This window comes from Danaus plexippus, chromosome Z, assembly GCF_018135715.1.
Source record: "Danaus plexippus chromosome Z, MEX_DaPlex, whole genome shotgun sequence".
NCBI classification, from domain to species: Eukaryota; Metazoa; Arthropoda; class Insecta; order Lepidoptera; family Nymphalidae; genus Danaus; species Danaus plexippus.
Genome location: NC_083559.1, coordinates 5,477,453 through 5,497,769, shown reverse-complemented (window position 1 = coordinate 5,497,769; position 20,317 = coordinate 5,477,453). Strand labels below are relative to the sequence as shown.

General features: G+C 32.1%; 3 protein-coding genes across 9 annotated transcripts in view; 1 reads left to right on the top strand and 2 right to left on the bottom strand.

The window, feature by feature from the left end:
- The window catches only part of LOC116777766 (zinc finger protein ZFP2-like), an 81,734-nt gene extending 76,456 nt beyond the window's left edge, over positions 1–5,278 (top strand). For all 5 annotated transcript variants that reach the window (XM_061526596.1, XM_061526598.1, XM_061526595.1 and 2 more), the window contains 10 exons: positions 246–378; positions 447–553; positions 796–882; positions 1,097–1,219; positions 1,753–1,973; positions 2,308–2,409; positions 3,303–3,463; positions 3,541–3,624; positions 4,209–4,387; positions 4,484–5,278. In XM_061526596.1, the coding sequence (XP_061382580.1) occupies positions 246–378; positions 447–553; positions 796–882; positions 1,097–1,219; positions 1,753–1,973; positions 2,308–2,409; positions 3,303–3,463; positions 3,541–3,624; positions 4,209–4,387; positions 4,484–4,588 (1,302 nt within the window). In that variant the 3' untranslated portion in view covers positions 4,589–5,278. The remainder of the gene's footprint in view (positions 1–245; positions 379–446; positions 554–795; positions 883–1,096; positions 1,220–1,752; positions 1,974–2,307; positions 2,410–3,302; positions 3,464–3,540; positions 3,625–4,208; positions 4,388–4,483) is intronic.
- On the bottom strand, positions 5,012–11,633 carry LOC116777339 (keratin-associated protein 9-2-like). The gene is made up of 18 exons (XM_032670838.2): positions 11,542–11,633; positions 11,412–11,462; positions 11,201–11,224; positions 10,944–10,970; positions 10,608–10,634; positions 10,193–10,219; positions 9,975–10,001; positions 9,871–9,897; positions 9,733–9,765; positions 9,445–9,471; positions 8,242–8,268; positions 7,632–7,658; positions 7,529–7,555; positions 5,885–5,911; positions 5,744–5,770; positions 5,452–5,478; positions 5,238–5,264; positions 5,012–5,098 (listed from the first exon to the last, which is right to left on the bottom strand). Exons 1-18 carry the CDS (start codon positions 11,575–11,577, stop codon positions 5,063–5,065), a joined length of 531 nt encoding a protein of 176 aa, XP_032526729.1. The 5' UTR covers positions 11,578–11,633; the 3' UTR covers positions 5,012–5,062.
- Positions 11,634–11,856: 223 nt separating this feature from the next.
- LOC116777335 (potassium channel subfamily T member 2) overlaps positions 11,857–20,317 on the bottom strand; it is a 54,704-nt gene continuing 46,243 nt past the window's right edge. For 2 of the 3 annotated variants that reach the window (XM_032670830.2, XM_061526592.1), the window contains 12 exons: positions 19,873–20,291; positions 18,578–18,730; positions 18,238–18,391; positions 17,011–17,088; positions 16,298–16,648; positions 16,087–16,221; positions 15,778–15,889; positions 15,513–15,698; positions 15,109–15,318; positions 13,967–14,086; positions 13,196–13,401; positions 11,857–13,079 (listed from right to left, as the gene is read on the bottom strand). In XM_032670830.2, coding sequence (XP_032526721.1) covers positions 12,467–13,079; positions 13,196–13,401; positions 13,967–14,086; positions 15,109–15,318; positions 15,513–15,698; positions 15,778–15,889; positions 16,087–16,221; positions 16,298–16,648; positions 17,011–17,088; positions 18,238–18,391; positions 18,578–18,730; positions 19,873–20,291 — 2,737 coding nt within the window. In that variant the 3' untranslated portion in view covers positions 11,857–12,466. The remainder of the gene's footprint in view (positions 13,080–13,195; positions 13,402–13,966; positions 14,087–15,108; positions 15,319–15,512; positions 15,699–15,777; positions 15,890–16,086; positions 16,222–16,297; positions 16,649–17,010; positions 17,089–18,237; positions 18,392–18,577; positions 18,731–19,872; positions 20,292–20,317) is intronic. The other variant, XM_061526593.1, reaches the window with a different exon arrangement.

The window sequence follows — 20,317 nt, the reverse complement described above, 5'->3', positions numbered from 1 at the left end:
CTTATAACACCAAATAAAAAATATAATGCACCATTATTGATATGAAAACAATATTAAATTAGTTTATTTTCATTGACTACAAAAAAAAAAATGCTATAATTTTAATGAAGAAATATTATGTAACTTTGTATATAAAAATATTTATAGATGGAAATAGATTCAAATAAATATTTTAATTAAATAAGATATATTTGATATTAAATAATATATATACAGAGATTATTTAAAAAAAAATTTTTTTTTAGACTATTTTAAGCAAATTATCAGAAAATGGTTATAATTTAAAAAGTCTCCCACATCAAAAACACAAATGTGCTTTTTGTAAAGATGATTTTAAGGCTAAAGATGATTTGTTGTTGCATATGGTCGAACACAGGGGTGAGTGGTCATTGTGAAAAATTTGTAGGATATTTTTTCATTTCCTTTCTAAAATACATTAATTTCAGATGTTAAGTTGTTAAAATGTCTGGTTTGCAAAAAAATTTACCTCACAAAGAAAGATTTTGATGTACACAACTGTGGTCAGGACGGAGAAATAAATAATTTTAAACAAGTGAGTATGAAGATTAAATTTGTGTAAACAAATTTAAAGACACCCCTATTTTTATATTTATAATACTTTCTATTGCTATTCGTACTTGGGATAAATGTAAACATATATTCACAATTTTTTTTTATTTTTATTTTTTACCACAATAAAAGAAATAAATTTCAGAAACTATATTTGATGAAACATTTTATTTGCTATTGCATTTGTATAATTATTTATAAAACAATTTTCTTTTAATTTTATAGGGAGAGCATCTAGAAACTACAGTTGAGAAATTTAAATTATGTACTGAAATTATGCTTCAAGAGATCTTATTAACAAATTGTGATGCGGTGAGTTATCAAACGTATCATATACATTTACTATTTACAGTTTCACAATCATTGTATATATAAGAGAATTAAAGTACATTTGAAACAAATTGTTTATTATAACAATTTTTAACTGAATCTAAAAAACTATGTGGTATGTCTCGGTTATATGTATACATAAACTAATTCATATATTATATTCCATCTAATTTATATATATATATATTCCATCCAGGATAATCCTAGCAATGTTGAAGTGTGTGAGGCGTGTGGTGGCGTTTTCACTGCCATGGAAATCAGTACACATAGAGATCAGGAACACCCTGAACTGTCTCTGCGGTGTCACATGTGTGAGAAGGTACTTCATATAGTAACACAGTCTGTCGCATCACTGAAGTTATAGTTTTTACTGATTGTAATTAGAAATATCTTTTAAAAAATATTTGTGAGTTGTATCCATTTTTGTTATTGTATCATCACAATGACTAGAGCTATATTATTTTGAAAGTTGGTAATAACAATATTTTTTATTATTATCTATTATTAAACAGAAACTTTTGCGTGGGGGTCCGTCCGCGCAGAAGTAAAAATTTGTAATATTGGAACGTAAACAGAAAGGGGTAGAAATTGATTATTAAGGAGTTTTTAGTGTTCTTTTTACGGGACAAATTTTGTTAACATTACTTACAAGACATTTCATTGCCCGCATACGTTCGAGCGCCACGCATTCCTCCTTACACTGTCTCTATTTATCCCCTCCCCCCAAGTGCGTTAAACGATTAACGCAACCTTGTTGAAAGTTGCATGAGAAGTTTCACTGCAAGAATTCAGGTGTTCTAAACGCCAAGACCGTGGAGGTACTTGTTTATGTTTATATTATTACGTATGCAGGTGTTCGCAACCTTGAAGTCAGCGAGCCGGCACCGATCCACGTGTTCGTTGGTGGAGCGTCTTTTCTCGTGTTCTTCTTGCGGCATGAGGTTCGCGCACGAGGTTACTCTCAACAAACACATCCTGAGAGCTCACGCCGGTCAGAGCGTGTCAGTCAGGTTCATGGACAGGGGAGCGCCACCACAATACAAGTGTGACACGTGCAACAGACGGTTTCAGAGGTGACTTGCTTCAATATTTGCCAAATACAATAAACTTTTAACATTTTATGAAGATCACATACAAATATGTACATACATATCTGTATGTGATCTTCATCGCTAACACGACTTGCTGTTTGCTTTTTCATATTGATCTTATAATGTATGCTTTTTGTGTTCAACAGTACTTTAGTTGTTAGTTTTTTCATTGTTTGGATGTATAGTTCTGATAACTTGTAAATCACGATGAATAATGGTAGTTAGTAACAATGATAAACGTATATTGGTGTCGAGATTGTAAATAGCTCAAGATATTTGAAATGTTTACTCTAATGGAAAATATGTTAATTTACAGGAAAGATCTGCTAACAAGGCATTCTAAGATACATAAAAATTCTGACAAATTTTTTGAATGTGATGTCTGCAAAAAGAAATTTCATAGAAGAGATAATCTAAGGTATGTCTTCTATCAGTATTTTAATCTATTGTGATGGCTTCGTTATAGACAATAGCAACCATTTAGAATTGATAACTAACTAAGTTATTTTCATATTCAGAGCATAAAAATACCAAAAATTTATTTCTCATTTCTAGCCTTGACGGATTTACTTCTACTTGTTTACTTCTAGAGGTATTATCTTAAATTTATTACAAATGAATTATTTATGTACGTTACTGTGTCGCCATTGTTTGAATATAAACTTCTGCAAAACGTCTGTTATGGCCCAATTTGACATTTTTTGGACATGTTTTACTTTTATTACCGACTTGCGTTTTTTGGACTCACTAATTGAAATAAAACTAATGTTTTCTTATGTACTACGTGTTTTTTTATTATTTTAAGTAAGCTACATGCTCCCGACGTTTCGGTTACTTTGCATCAGCCGTGATCACGGGCGTTTACTAATGACCGTTTCGGCTTCAAGATTCCATCACGTGGTGTTCTAGTCGCCTTCGTATTATCAGGGACGTTAGGCATTGAATTGATTGTATGCGTTCGACTGACTTATCTTGGCTGGTTCAGAAGAGCTGGTTCCCAGTATAGTGTTTTGTCATCCCTTAATCGACAGACATCTCAAAGCCGCACGAAGCTGTGATTGTTTCTGACATAATATATTGACAGCATGTAATATATAAAATAATTCTCGTAGCACTTTTACATAACTATTGAAATTTATCGTGAGAAACTTGCGTTATAGCCGAGATTTGGTATTGTAATCTGGACGCGGATATACGAAGGAGTTTTCCTAATCAAACCTGCTACTAAACAATCCATTTAACCACCATTAACCAAACTAATCGACCAACTAGTCGACCAACAAGTCCTTCCACCGGTCAACCTGTTTTCAGAGCCCACGTCCGTATTCACGACGGCACCAGTTCGTCAGCCGGTTCAAGCGCCTGCCTCTGTCTCTACTGCGGCAGAAGTTTCTCAAATTCCTCTAATCTCATAGTTCATATGCGTCGACATACCGGTGAGAAGCCATACAAGTGCGACTTCTGCGGGAAAGGTACTCTAGAAAATTATTATTTACATTTGAAATAATGAAGAAATTGCATTTTCATCTGTTGATTCTGCCTGTTCCAGGGTTCCCGCGTTCGTCTGACCTCCAGTGTCACCGACGATCTCATACCGGCGAGAAACCTTGCATATGCGGAGTGTGTGGAAAAGGTATTACTATAGATGACAACATTGTAATTTCTTTTTAATTAACAAGTACTATATACACAATACGATCCCAACATCGATGATTACAATCAATATGATTGTTATGAATGTTTATTTAGTTACTAATAGCTGTATTAGACGTTATCTGTTAACTTTTTTTATGTTTTTCTTATTATCAAAGTTAAATTCCACAATAATCTCACTGAGCTTTTATTATATTGTAATTTTCTTATTTGATGATTCGATTTGACATACTAGTCAAGTCTGCGACTTCATTCGCGTTGTCTTCGGTATTGTGTTAATAGTGAAATTGATAAATTGTTTTTTAATATTAACCAATCGTCAGTCACATCTATCGTTTGTGACATATGACTTCATGATATATACCACTGTTTTGATGTGGTTCCTTGAAAACTGGAAGGAATTAAAGGGATACATAATATATATATATATATATGTTATTCAGATGTCTGAGTTGCTTCAATAGAAACTTTCATCAAAATCCGTTCAGCATTTTTTAAAAGCTCAACAAACTTTGTTACAGTCTTTCACATGTAGAATATTAGTAAGATAATGTATTTCTCCAGCCTTCTCCCGGAGCAATAAGCTGTCGCGTCACATGCGTGTACACACGGGAGTCAAGCCGTACAAGTGTTCTTATTGCGAGAAGGCGTTCTCACAGAGCAACGATCTAACGCTACACGTCCGGCGACACACGGGCGATAAACCTTACGTCTGTGAATTATGTGGGGATCGCTTTATACAGGTGACTCGATGCGACATTCATACAAAATAATCTTTCATATTGATCATATTTATATATGTATAATAAAATGTAACTTCCTATTTTCTTTATAACCAGGGTACAGCTCTTCATAATCACCGTCGCGCCCATGGTCACTTCCCGCCATCGACCCAACCGTTGCCTCCTATAGTGTACACCGTTCAGACGATCACGCAGACATAAGACGGACATACACACGACTTATAGCAATATATATGGAAGACTCTCATTTCATAACCAGCTTATGCTCCACTGAGCAGTCTTTACAAATATCACAAAAAAAATATTTTATGCTCCACAAACATATGACCGTTTGAAGTCTTCGTATAAGAATAGTATAAGATTATATGAATATCCTTTCGAGTATTAGACATTTTTTATTAATAGCCAGCAATATTGTCCGTGTGTGTAAATATAGACATTGTAAGTCTTTTAAATGAACATATTTTGATGATAACAGAGTTTGTTAAATTGTAAAGTTTTAACTTAGAAAAAGTTTATGTATATTGTATAGTGTTTTATTTCTTGATAATATTGAATATGAAAAAAAATAATAATCAATAGTTTCTATGTGTTTTTAATGATTTTATTTAATATACTGATTTTTTTATACATGTGGTAATACATTTTTCTATACATACGATCCTATATTATTTATTAATTCACGCTCTTGTGACAATTATATCCTGAGCACTGAAATGGAAATTTTTATTTTTGCTTTTTAGTTTCAAACAATACGACATGGTTTAAGGTTAGTGCAAAATGCGATGTGTTGAAAAATAGACTTTAATGTCTTACCCGATGGATGCTTTTTGCACTTTAATACACTTACCATAGAAACACAAGCCGACCCATGGCACTGAATGCATAATAAATATTTAATTATAATAAGATATATAATATATATGATTAAGATATGTATAATGAAAAAATCATAGCTGAATTAATTTTTCATCTAATGTTTGTATGTCAGCGAATTTTGTTTTAAATTAAAGCTGTGGCTTCATTTCTTAGAAATTAGTTTGAACTTGTTATAAGGAACTCACATGCGATTCGCATTTTTTGGCGTGACACTAAAAAATAATAAACCTATTACTTTTATAACGAAGAAAAAGAAAATGGTAATGAAAATTTAACTACAATTATAAACATATATACAAGTATAAATACCCGTAAAATATAAACCGGATATTAAGACTGAGGAGTTGCAATTCAATTTACATTTTATGATAATTTAATAATTAATTCTAGTAATACACAGTTAACTCGAAAGTAATATTTATAAAGGTGGGTGTACAATAGAGAATTTTAATACTATAATTAATCAGTATAATTTACCTCTGAAATACAGCCTGTTCCATAACACTGAAATATGACGGCAAAAGATTAAAACATATTTTAAACTACAGTTAAATATATAAATGGGTGAAGAATTATAATAGGTGTTTTGATATTCAGGTTATAAAATAATCTACTCACACGTGAAACGCAAAAGTCACCGGTGCACTGAAAACAGAAACAAGATGTCCATTATTAATTAATTTCACATTTTGTTTTTTATTTTTATATAAAAATAAAATTTTACTAAAATGCTAATACGTTGGCAGAAAAATTTCGATGTTGGCATATGTTGTATGTAATTTTTAACGTCCATTTTACAAGTAACCGTTGAATCCGAATATGATATAGTTAATTTGCCAAACAAATTGTTTTCCATTTCTATATTAATACGTTAAATAAAATTTGCTATCGCTTGTTATTTACCGACATATGTAATTATTTTTAAATTTGTTTATATACCAAAATGTTTATTTATGTATCTCTGCCAGAAACCTTTTTGAAGGAGGAAATAAGAGCAGAAATTGTGAATCGGTACAGAAAAAAGATTAGGAAAAATAAAGAGATATACTTAAATAAGCATATAAATATATAGTAATAGGAAATTTAGACACTATACATACATACATAAATATTTACATAGGATATAAACATAAATATACACAAAAAACATTCATTCATAAATACAAAATACTTAGAAATAGTACATACCAGAAGGTAATAGTGAGAGAGTTTAAGTCGATGTTTTAAGGAAAGCGCACTTAGACTCTCTTTGTATACTTAATATGGGATTGAGTTTAAAAATGCGCAACTTGGACGGAGAAGGATTTACGAAAAATTTTTGTTTTAAAGGAGGGATATCTAAAGGAGCTTGTGTAACACAAGACCGATTAGGAAATATTCTAGGGGAAGATAATATGAATTGCTCAAGTGGGTACGAGCAACAAGAATGTTTGAAAATATTTTACATTAGCGATATAGCACGCATATTTCGGAAGTTTTTAGGAACCACTTTAACTCGGGAAGGAATTCAGAAATGTGGTCGTATTTGTGCAAGCCGAGAATAATACGGATGCATAAATTCTGAAGCCGATTTAATTTATCGAGCAGCTCATCAGTGGCATCTAAGTAACAAACATAACTGTAGGAGAGTAATTGCATAAGAAAAATTTTATTTTGGAGGGAGTTAATTTTGCAGACGTTTCAGAGAATTTAGAGTAAAGTGAAATCTTCTGCTAACTTCATTTACTTGAGCTGCCCAGGACAAATGACAATCCATCAATATACTTAAGTTTTATCTTATCTAGAAAAGGGATTGTAACCCCGTTGTATACAATGCAGGGTGAAGTGTCCAATTTAATTTTACTATATATTTGCCTACTTCCAATAATAATAGCTCAAGATTTATTTGTGTTAATTAGCAATCCTTATGGCCTGCTAGTTAATACAAATCTGCGTTTATCTATGTATAAAATTAAGCTCCTCATTGGGGCATGTTTCTAGATCTGGAAATCATCTACATAGAGATCATATCATAGCGAGAGTAGAGATAGCGTGTGAAAGAAAGTGAAATGGCAAACTAGAGTTAGGCAGTTTAGGTAGCGGGATAGTGAAGGCTGATTTCCAGGCCATAGGAAATGTTTCTGATACTATGTCGAATAATAATAATATATAATATGTCGAAGAGAAAGACATTTTCGCAAGGCAAATTACTTTAAAGCGATATTTTAAAACTCACACGTTTTTTATTTCGAAACATTGATAATTATTTAATTAATTACTTACGTTCGATCGACATTTCGCTCCGTCACACTAATGAGAAAATAAAAGTTACGTAAAAATTTTTTCACCTGCGCTATTTAACAAGTATTTTGATAAATGATCCCACCGTGGCCACGGCTGAAATTCCACTGCCCTTTGGAATAGAAAAAAAATACATTTTTATTTAAATAATAATGTTATATAATTAATTTCAATATTAGGTTACGACTTTCAATTAACATCGTAGTTGTCTGAAGATGTTTTAGAAGATTGGTCGTAGATTTTAGGACTATTCGTACCAGTTGGATCTTTAATCGTACTTCACAAATAATCTGGTTCATAGTCTGATATTGTAAATATTATAACCAGACCATTATATTTAAAAATACTTTTCTTCATGAGTATTTCTAAGGAAAACTAAAGTTTTTTTTAAATTCATTGCAGGATAGTCGCAGTCCCATGAAAGTTAAGAACATTTTTTTTAATTTATAATTGACCTTAAGCGTAGGTGTCGTTTTAATGTATGTATATAAGAAATATTTTCTTAGTAAAGCATCTTTGACAAGCTTATGTATATGTTATGTTATGTATCCAAGACGAGTTTTCTTTGGCAAGAACGTCGATGAATTTACACTGGATTTATTTAATATTAGTCTTTTAAAAATTCTTTTTAAACTCAGTTAAATTGAGTAGGGGCCGGAGTTAAAAACTACGCTAATAATTATATTTAACCATACCAAAGTCAAACATGATGAAGCCTTACACTGAAAACAATAAAAACAAATAAATTAATGTTCTTTACCAGTTCCTGTGCCTGTAGTATAAAAATTTATTAATGATTTAGAACAGTAGTAAATATAACATTTAGGTTTGAAGTTGTAAATATTGTTATGTATCATTTTTTTAATTATTGAAATTAAATTCAAAATGTTACTTTTTTAATTAGAATTAAACAGTACTTTTAAATACTAACTAAAATATTTCTGTATAAGTGACAGTTCAATTTTATGAACTTAAGTCAACTTTTTAAGTAACTTAGGATATGTTTTGGGTAGGTAAAATGTTTTTTACATCTACTTAAAACTGAGGGAAAAAGATGTTCGCTTCAACCTCAAATACATTGGAACTCTTGTTTCAGATTTTATTTTTTCCGTTTGATGAATTAAAATTGTAAAGTACATAATTCTAAATCAAATTTGAATTAATATTATATGGAAAAAGATTCCACTCACGAGTACCGTGCATCGTTTACAGACAATCACGGTCAATCACATTTTATTGCTTCAATTGAAGAGTCAATTGATGGATCTTGATTTTAAATTGATCTTTTATTTTAATATCACTATGAGAAATAAGAATATAACTTTAAATAAATGTGTAGATAGTAAAATACACCATAATTCAATAAGAAAAACAGGAAATAAATTAAGGGTTCAGGCGAAAAAAAATTACATTAATTTAATTTTTCCTGCAATCAACAAGCCATTTTGTAGATAAAACTAGACTAGCAACTTGTTGAGAACTCAAAGTTGTGGCTATGAGTGGCTGAATGTTTCGATTTGTGACTATTGACTTTAAAAATATAATCTTTCTGTTTTTCTATGATATGAAAATTAATAAAATCGTTTTGTAATCAGTCACACGCATTTTAAATAATATGAATTATTAAAGTCGTGAGGATACATTAACTCAAAAGTTAGTTTTTTATGGCAAAGATATCAACTTGTTAATTTCATTAATTTAGAAAATGAAACATATTAAAACTAAAAAACATTATCCAATTTTTTTTAAAGAATTCCTTGTAAATACTGTTATTGTATAAATTGCAAAACTTTTATTGTATAAATTGCAAAAATTCAACTTTTCATAAATTTTTCATGAAAGGTTAGTACTTCAAAACATTTGTTTAGATTACGTAGAAATCACTTTTTCCTTCGTACCTGCGAATGGCAAACCCGTCCAAAACACTGGAAAAACAAAATCAGTATAGTATTTTATAACTATTTTGTATCATTTGAATTTCATACCGTCATTTTGTTTTCTATAAGCCAAAAGTTCTTGAAATATGCTTCTAATACTGTTATAATATTCGTATAATTTTCAGATTGACTTAATTTTTTTACTTTACTTTATCCAAAAAAAAAAATATAATAGTACTTTTATATCATCATGTTGAATAAGAAGAGAAGTGTTCTTTATCATAAAATTAAAAGACGTATGCGGAGTACCTTCGACATGCATATATTAAGAACGCCATTGCACTGTCAGAAAATAAATGCTGTTAATTTAAGATTTCATTTTAAATTCAATTGCGTTTATTGTAATCGTTAAAATTATTTAATGAATGAGAAAAACTTGTAACTTACGATCGATTGACAAAATGGTCCATAACACTAAATTAAATAACAAAGTTAAAGATTGAATAGATGTACCTATACAAAAATAAATATTTTATTTAAATCAAACAAACCTCAACAGTCGAAAGATCGCCATACGTCTAAATTTTATTATAATAATGACAAAAGAATTATTTAATTTTTGAATGATTATACATAAATTAAATTATAATAATTAACTATATACAATCACAATGTCATTTAATACTATAGGTTTCTGACAGTTAGTTAGTTTTAATGTATTTCATATAAAACATAATAATTTAGCTTATCTCTACGAATAATAACATACCACAGCGGTAGAGTTAAAACCAACTGCCTGGAAAAAGGTTAGAATTTTAAATTTTTACCTTAGTGTGTCAAAAATATCGAGACTTTAATACGACTGTAAAAGATACCAGTTTATAAAAATGGCGCACTTTATGCTAATTATTTGTTTATTGTCTTTTACTTTACCTAATTATTACTTTCATAAATCATAATATATTTTATTAAAGAGGCTTGAACTGTCTGAAGTTCACTTATCACAAATGTTTATCACAAATTATTACAATTTACTGTATAATAATTTAGTTTTGTATATTTTGAATAAGAAAAGTTCACAGAAGCAGTTTTTTAGTTGGTCCTGCAAAGAGTGTTTTATTGTATTTAAACAAAACTAAAATAAAAGCCAAAAAAATATTAATAAGAAAACGATTTAAGCATACCATTGCTGTCGCCATGCTTCCGTGGCACTGAAAACCGACGTTGAAGAAGATATCAGGGGTGTTTATTTAATGTCACCAAACAGAGGTACAATTATCGGCCCAATAGATCCGTTACCTAGGTGCAAGTTTGCATTGTTACTCTACATACGAAGCGTAGCCGGTTTTTTATTCATAAATCTTCACACTTTATAGTATTAACGTAGATTATTGAATGAAAAACTGGTAATATTTCGTAAGTAATGTGACGATGCAATATTAAACTGACCTCACTGAACGTTAAAGAATTTACCAACTTCAAAATTTACACTCAGCCAATTAGGACTCTTTGATACTCACGTTTGATTGACAGTCGTTACCTTTGCACTGAAATTTTGTTATCGTCCATATTAGATAAAAAACAGCGTATAATTTACATCCTATTTTACGTAATTTTTATACATTACGCCAAAATATTAGAATCACTGAATCTGTTATTCAATTCATTAAACAAAAACTTAAAGAAGATATAGAGATGTATGAATGTTCTTGAGACGATAGGCGTTTTATCAAGACCTATTTTAATTATTAAACTTATGTATATAAATATTATAAACCTTCGATTCACAGTTTCTGGTCATCTGAAAATGAAGAAGGACATTATGATGGCACTCTTATTGCTGATACGACATATTATGTTATTTGTATAACATTCCCAAAATATTGGGGGATCGTGTATTTTTTGTTTTAATTAATAAAAAAAGTTAGTCAACCTATATACGAACAGGTCCTTTTAAAATTATTGTAGCAAAATAGAAAGAAACTTACTTTGTCCAATTGTTGTAAAATTGAAAAATCAATAAGGTAAATCGAAATAATCTGTAGAGTAAATATAAAATGCGTTATATTGAAAAAAAAAAACTTTATTATTACAAGGTATTATAAAAATGATACTTACCAGTGTTGAAATACTAAAATAACAAAGAGCCAACATTATTGGAAAGGAAAATTATTTACGTCGTCTCAACCTCGACGTAGATATAAAGTAATTTTTCGCATCATAATTAATTTACTATGAAGTCAATATTTAATTAGTTTTAATTTAACGCTCTTTAGTAAGATGGTATTACACACGAATGTTAACTAGGATAGAAGTATTGTATCAAACTACTTATGAATGTTTAAAAATCTCTCTATGTATATCTACAGTTTGTTTATTTGGTGAAGTTTCTGAGGACATCGTTATTATGGAGGTTTAAAATAAAACCAACAATGTGTGGTCATAATGACTTTATTGATTGTAATTTTCTCTATTTGAGTTATTTTGATACTGTCAACAAATCTAAATAGTTACATGATATAATAATAGTAATAAGTATATGTAACTATAACATATGCAGGTACGTGTATACTTTGAATGCGGAATCTAAACAAAAATTTTTATTATAGATATAATGTCTACTAAATCTAAAGTATATATTTGCTACAATTGCAGGTAAATATTTTTATGATAAATGCATTAAATTGTTTGTAAATATAAAGTGTAAGAGTTAATCGCTAGACGTACTCTTATTTACAGTTAAGATAAGTATTAAGACCAAAGAAAGCCTCGTTATTTACAGCCTTACGCCATATATCCTTTACATAAACCTAGTTGATCCCGCTTACAATACACAGATTTCACTGCCGCGTATTGTTTCGATCCATTCACTCACTTTGAAGTTTCTTTGGAAATTTTTAGGTTGAAACACTAGGAGTACGTGCATAGTAGAGACGCTACGAGTTGAAAATGGGTTCCGAAATAAGTTGATCTAGCTTCATCCAGCTTAGGTCCACTTATTTCTGACTACGGAACTAAGTCGTCGTCCCCACATGAGATGGTATCATACGATTGTCCCCTGCAAATGCTGCGGATCGGCAAAATCTGGTGGCAATCCTGATTGCGATGCTGTCGGTGGTAATGCGGCGGCCATATCTTGATATCCACCTAGATGCCCTCCCATCCGATCCATAGGTCCCTCATCTGGTGGTGTCACTTCAAGACCAATACTCCCATTCAGAGCTATCTTAATAGCATTTGCATTCTGTTGCTGTTGTTGTTGTTGATGTTGTAAAAGTGAATTAAAGTGAGAAATTCCAATCTCTTCAAGACTGCTCTTTCGACGTCGCGAATTACCAGGTGTCCCAAGACCTTGACGCAAGGAGTTTGAGCGGCGGAGCAAAATGTCATCTACGACACGCAAAGAATTAGAACGTCCTCGGAAATCGGTAATGATTGTAGGACTATCAGGTAGGGATAGTGAATTGGCTTTTGTGCAGGTGAGTGGCGGAGCCCTAGGGGAGAGGCTGGTGAGCCCTGCTAGAGCGGAGCCACGACGGCTACCGGCAGCAGCCTGAATAAGAGCTCCTGAGCAAAAACTGATGTTTGACTTGCGTCGGCTGTTATGTCTCTCAAAGGTCTTTTGGGCAGAGAAAGGTGAAGGACGTACAAGATATCTGAAATGAATTGACATAATAGTTATCATAACAGTTAAAATGACATCCTATCTGATAATTGAAAGTTTTGAATAATGACGAAAATTTATTTAAAATACATCCTAACATAAACTTACATAATATCGCCTTCCTGTAAATTGAGATCACAACTTGGGTTGATAATAACGTATGATAAGCTGTTTCGTTTCTCACTAACATCATCATAGTCAATTCCAGTTAAATTCAGAGATTCCATTCTAGATCTTACAAGATTAGCAATTTCAGCTCTTTCGATTTGTTGCGCATGATTATCTCTTGCTTCATCTGCCAAACTGGTTGAATACTGTGGAATTACGAGCATTAAACATTTGCCTTGATACGATTGAATGTTTTTGAATATCCATTGCAACCGATGCTTTATATTTATTTGAATTTTTAAGTACTTACAAATTTTCGTGTCTTGCTAAACACAAACATATGGAATGTGTTACAAGATATATGTTTCAATTGGTAAATATTGAAAAGAGAAGAATCATTTATCTTGTATGTATTCATTGATTTTACCTACTTAACACACGAACTAAATATTATCTAAGTGCAAATTACGCACTATCGATACATCCTCTGCTTGCTGCTAAAGTTAAGCTAATCTAAAACTAATTAATTTTTTGCTAACTATAGTTGTCAATTAGCAACTTATCTATAAGATGGAAATCACGAATATGTAACTTTGAATGTTCTAATTAAAATGGTACAATCTTGCCTCAGACTGTTTACATAAAGAATTCTACTGGTGAATAACAACAACCTTATTTCTGTTTTATAAGTCTTGTTTGGTATGGAGATCTTGCTACAATATCTTGTTTTATCAGTCACCATCGTTGTTGATGAGTGTTGTTAAGGCTTACCGCTGGCGTACGCTCTCCGTAGCATCCGCTCAAGCAACCGGTGGGGCTGCGACGCGATCGCGTCCTTCCCCTCTCCGAGGACCCACTGTCTCCGTTCACCCCCGCATTCCCCGAAGCCTGCTGCAATATTCCTATCACACTTCTGCTACGCCTACAAAACTCTAATCTAATGCCCGCTCGCATACCCAGTCATTTCCACGTTTATTTTATATTTGAGGTCTCAATTGTAACATTTATATTGCACTGGTTATATCGAGAGAGCCGAAAAATATGGAATATGCTATGTGATTTCTACTTGATATGCATGCAGAATAATAATATCAATGTATGCATAAGTTATAACAATACTTATGATAGCTTAAGTAAAAATTAGAATGAAGAAAGCTAAGGCAGTAGACAATAGTGTGCCTTTCACGACTTTTGACTATAAGTCTGTTGTATTATTGTTATAATATATCACACAGTTCATGTCATGGAAAGGCACGAGGCACTTTTTTCAGGTCTGGTAGGTTTTTGGATACTGATGAAAGGTGTTTGCGATGTATCTGGTAATTTTTATTGACCATTCCTGGATGTTATGATATTGTAGCCATATCCTATTTTTTTCTAACAAATCATGCAAAACACACTACAGAGACAACATAGGCGGGATTGCGATCATCGAGTTATCACCAATATCAATACTATTATGTGAGTTACCACCAGAGAAGTGTAAAATATTGCCACCGCTATTGAAAACACTCTTTAGTCAGTTCCGTGTGTACGCAAAAGCACAAAAATGAAGTTTTATGCTGTAGCAATTTGCAGTTGAATAAATTAAGCTCGTGTTGAAGTTTAAGTTGTAAGAAGAGCTGGTATAGTGTTAGAGAAAGAGAAAATTTAATAAATGGGTAACTAAGTTTTACAGACGTCACAGGTGTATATCTTATAAAAATGTATTATAATGATTTTTGTGTTAAATCTCAAGAAGAACATTTAAACAGGGTTACCCGAAATACAGTCCAAGGATGAGAACTACTCGGTGTTTACAGAATTTAGATTATATATTACTCAAAGTGTACTGTAAATAATGATGGCGGTAGACGATGGCGAAGGACTGTATTTAAGGGAAATTATTTGTGGGATACAGGAGGTCGACTCACCGATGCGCGCGATGGTCGCATCCCCGCGAAGCCTGGCCAGAACCACCCTGACGGGCCGCGAGGCGACATACTCACGTGGTGCGCCTGGTCGGCCAGACTTGTATCCTGAGTACGATAGATGCCTATCGGAATTTCACAGGTTGTTGAGCATAGCTTTTGATATAATCTCCCATACGTACGGATCCACATGTCCTCCTTTGTTATTTTCATCTGTTTATTTCAAGACATAATTAATATCAATTATTACTTTACCGATCGCATATATACATTATAACTCGCAATTGTATTTAAACTTAGAATATCATGATTTCGCTTTGCTATTCTTATATACAGTAAATTTATCGAACATATTGTAGAATTAATTTTCGCTGGCAATTTTCGCTGAAGCGTGAAACTGAACTTACTGATGTTAGGAATCCCGAGCCTGGTGCTTGGTCTACGCCGAGTAAAAGCCTCACAAATGTTATGACGTAATCCTTTACAAATGCCTGGTAAAGTAATGTATCCAACATGGAGGCTGAGAATACAGACCCAGCAGCGAAAGGTAGTCTGAACATATATGATATATGAGATCCTCTCTCCTTTTCGCGCTGAAGTAAAAGTTGAAAATTAGACATAGTTTTACTACTTTGTTTTATATTTATAGCACAAAAATGTCATAAAACGAACCTTTTCCATCTTAGACAAATGTAAAGCATATTTATCGTGAGCTCGAAATTGCATGAATCGCATATTCGAAGACTGAGACAATTCTGTTATTGATTTAATCGAAGGGAAGAATCTGAAAAAGAAGTTTAATATTTAGTCTCTTTGTTATTTTTTATTTCGCTGCAGCTTTGAGACGTCGCTGAGATGCATTTTTTTCATAAGAAATTAAAAACAATTCGCTGGAATAACATACAAAATCGCCGTGCTACAATTGAACATTGAAAGTTTTAATTCTAATAATATTATTCTAATTGTATAGAAAGATTTTACTTGAACATTGTTTGGACAGCCACTATGGTGTTACAGTCCGAAAGGCTATCTTCTTCAGCCGAATTCGACAGTTCCTTATTAACAACCACCACGTTTTCTGCTAGAGTTATACCGGCTCTTAAGAGATCATCCAAACTAAAAAGTAACAATGATTTCAATGACTTAATACTTAATTTTCAATAGTATAGTAAAAAAATATTTTAATAGTTACCAATCAATGGAACCAAGCATCCAATAAACCAATGGAAAGTATGATATAGCATCTAAAAATGCGATGTGAGGTCTCCGTTCCAAAAGCAGAATTATTGGATTAAGCGATGTCTTAGAACGAAAGTGAGCCCGCAATGGAATTATAAAGTTATAGATTCCATTCGAAGCATAATCGGCAGCCAGGATTATAGTTTTATTCTGCCATTGGTATTCTTTAGCGTTTCGATACGCACAATGCTCGCAAACTTGTGCAAGCTGTAGGCAACATAGCGGCTTTTTCTCTTTAAGCAAGTAGCACAGTGTAGGACTTACGCCGATAAAAGGTGACACTGGTGGAAACCCTTTAACAATTCTGTAAATTATAAACACTAATATAAAATCGTTGTAATATTAAACTGTTTAAAATTTTATACATTTTAGGCAAAGCAAAGCTAGTTTTAGAGACAAATATAGTAAAAAAATATAAAACGGTTATATACTTACTATGTTTCCAAAATTGAAATTACGTTGTATGTAAGTATTAGTAAAATCTTTGGTGCTAAATAGTTACACTGTGCGTTATTATTCTAACATTCATTACCAGGCAGGTAAATTTAATGCTAGAGTTTGTATAGGATTTAAGATTTAAGGTATAATTTATGTCACTATGTCATAATAAATGTATTTTTAAGAGGATTAAGTGTATCGATTTCCCAAGGAAAGAAGAAAGCTTACCTGCTGAAGTCGTTACGCCATGCTGAATGCTTTTCGCTGGCGTCCAGTGAGGATAGCGAGGTGGTAGTCGCGTCGTCTCTGCACCAGCAACGCCAAGGGACATATGGGCTCAGGGTTTTACAAATACAAACACAATGCAAACTCGGATCATCTATACACTGAGGGGTTACATTCTGTGCCAGCTACACTTAGTTTAGGGATCGTGCTCTAGTGTCATGATAAAGAAGCGAAGTACACATCATTGGTCCTATGTTTTTTAGTAATACTCGTATATTTTAATAACGTATTTGTGGAATTCAATATTAAAAATCTAAAAAGGCATATTGTTAAATTTATAAAACCTAATGTATTAACTATAATGTAAATTCTAGCAAAATATATGAATTAACAAATTCCTTTATGGATGGTGGATAGCTCATGCATATATGCATTATAATTTATGGTATTATTTTACTAGCAATGTGGAATATCGGTGCAAGTTAATCAGATGTAAGATGCAAAACTTGTATTTGCAGTCCATTAATATACAATTTTTAAACGATATGAAACAAATCAATGTATGAAGAAAAAGAATAATAATTAATTAGAGTTTGTGTATTAGTTTACAATTAACATTGATTTATGAATTATAACCGATATCTGTTTAAAAGTCCTCCTGTTGGTTTCGTCATTAATTTGTATATACGTATAAAAACAATTAATTCAGAACAAATATTAATATAGATAAAATTGTTATGTAAATATTATATACATATAATTCTAGGTTGATTGTCGGAGATTCAATAAAATACCTACAACCGGATGATTTCAAGCTGATATTTTTGAGGCTCGATAAACACTTACAAGTAGAACAATGATGTACTTGTGCAGAGTGCATGCTGTTGCGATCCATCTGTTTATCTATACGATTGAATGTACACGCTAAAACAACAAGAAATAAAATTGAAAAGCCGTCAAGATACTAAGCCGTTAGGTTACTAATAACAGAAATATGTTGACGACAAACAAATATGTTAGCAAAACTTTTACGGTTTTTATTCAAAGATTACCTTATTGGCAAATTCAGTACAAAGCCAGAGTTTTATAATGTCAGTTTTGCTAACTATGAACCAAGTGTATCCAAAATATTACAAACAATATCTACAAATTAGGTCTATTTTAATTGAAAAACAGAGATGATAAAATGCGTGCGTGCATGATCGCTAATTGGCAACCATCGAGTCTTACGCAATCTTCTCAGAGGGCGACCTCCAAGGCACGTCATCTTCAAGTTCGTCCTCACTTTCATCAGCCTCTGCTTCTTCATCCTGGTTATCTGAGGCTATATTGAGACTGCTGGTGACCATGTCGGGTACAGGCAAAATCGACGGACGTCTGCTACCTGTTGAAAAAATTATTTTTAAATTACAACATATTTTCGGTCCTGTAGATACTCGCATTTCTTAGAACACATCTTATATATATATAAGCTGTGTGTGTAACTTTATTTCAGTGTTATGCCCCGTAGTTTTTTAATTTTGCAAAACATGAAATATTGTAGGTATATCTGAAAATATTACATTATTACCTCTTCGGCAACTAAGAGAGTCGGGGCTTAAGAAGTTAGTGTCAGGCCGTGGCAGTAGTAGATGACTGTCAGTCGCACTATCTGTGGCTGGGGACTCTTTTAAACATGTTCGAGAATCCGATCCAGAAGTTGAAGCTCCGTCACCAAGTCGAGCTATATACATTAAGTTTTTGTTAGAATAACCAAAGTGTTAGTTAAATTTTGATAATAGCTTTAATTCATTGTAAATTATTTGTTATTTAACTAGATATTTTGTTATAAAAAAGTTTAAAAAAAAACTAACTTTATGTTTGGTCTACAGACCAACTTAAGTTACAACTTACACTGATTATAGTGAATCATAATTATATTTTAACTGAATTTTATTGTTTACTTGTCCAAAAAATGTGTCTAACGATGTTCTTTAACGCAAAGTTTCCTAAAAGAAGCTTCTTTTTTAAAATATATTAAGGCCTTAATAGTAAGTAGCATTTCTTTATACCAAACTAATAAATTGGTTCATGAGAGAAAAACATGAACATGACATGGTGGGCTTTTATGAAAAATGAACTCTATTTGGAACTGTGCTGCTATGGTATGGAGGCGTTTTAATTTAATATCGAATAATGAAATTCTAGACAAAATACGGTTAGTAAATATGAGCAGCTTGGTAACATTACTAAGCATAAAAATAATTTAGCAGAGCAATTCTATTCAGTTTATGTCGTCTTTAAATAATATTAGACGAGTAATATTGATCGAAGCATAACAGGAATTCGGCATGCACTTCAAAGTTTTATATACCCATTAGATACACGAAATAATATAATCAATATAATATCAACGATAATATCGATTTACAGCCGATATTGATTTATTGCTTGAATGAAATCAGCGATCAAAATAGATTGTTTTAAATATAATTTTAATTATGTTCAACTAGTATATACATTGCAGATCAAAGTGAATGAAAAATAATATTAATTTAAGGTTAAAAATAGAAATTCATTTCGTGTACTTTATTTAAATTCATTTACGTCTTTACATTGGCTTATTAGGGTTTTTTTAGAGAATATATTTATTCACTGTGATCTGAGTTATAAAAACAAATAACTTTAAATGAATGAGTTGTCTCTGTCCAGTCCAGCCAATTGATCCCGAAGGCGTTTGAAATTTTACACAAAAACGAAAATTTTGAAGACATCGAGCAACTTAAGCAAAAACAGAAAAGTAGACCGAATGGTCGCATACACATATAAAAAAAAAATCGATCTGATCCGGTCTACTTTATGCATTAATCTAACTGTGACACTCACAGCCAGCAACAGTTAAATTAGCGGATGAAACAGTTTTAGCTGGTTTGATGCGTGATGGCGATACATTTGGTGTGGAACTCGCGGGAGCTTGTAGAATCACTTGTGGGAGATCGTAGTGAGCCACATTACTACCGTCTGGTCTTTTTTGCTGCGGTGCTGTGCCATCTTCTGCGTCTCCGGTTTTCTTTGCGTTTGAGAGAAGGCTACAAGCTGTTTGGTCTTTAGGATTAGTGTTGGGCTTTGATTCCGTTTGTTTATCGGAAACAACGAAAGCAGAATTCTCTTCCTTCGTGATGCTCATGTAATAACAAGTGTCGCTGCTTTTCATAATGTGCCGTGGTCCAGGGTTTAACAGTATAGTCTCTTCATAAAATTCAGGAAGTTCAGCTGGTCGGACGCCTACTAAGGCAACACCGTATCTGAAGAGGTGTAAATAAAGAAATAT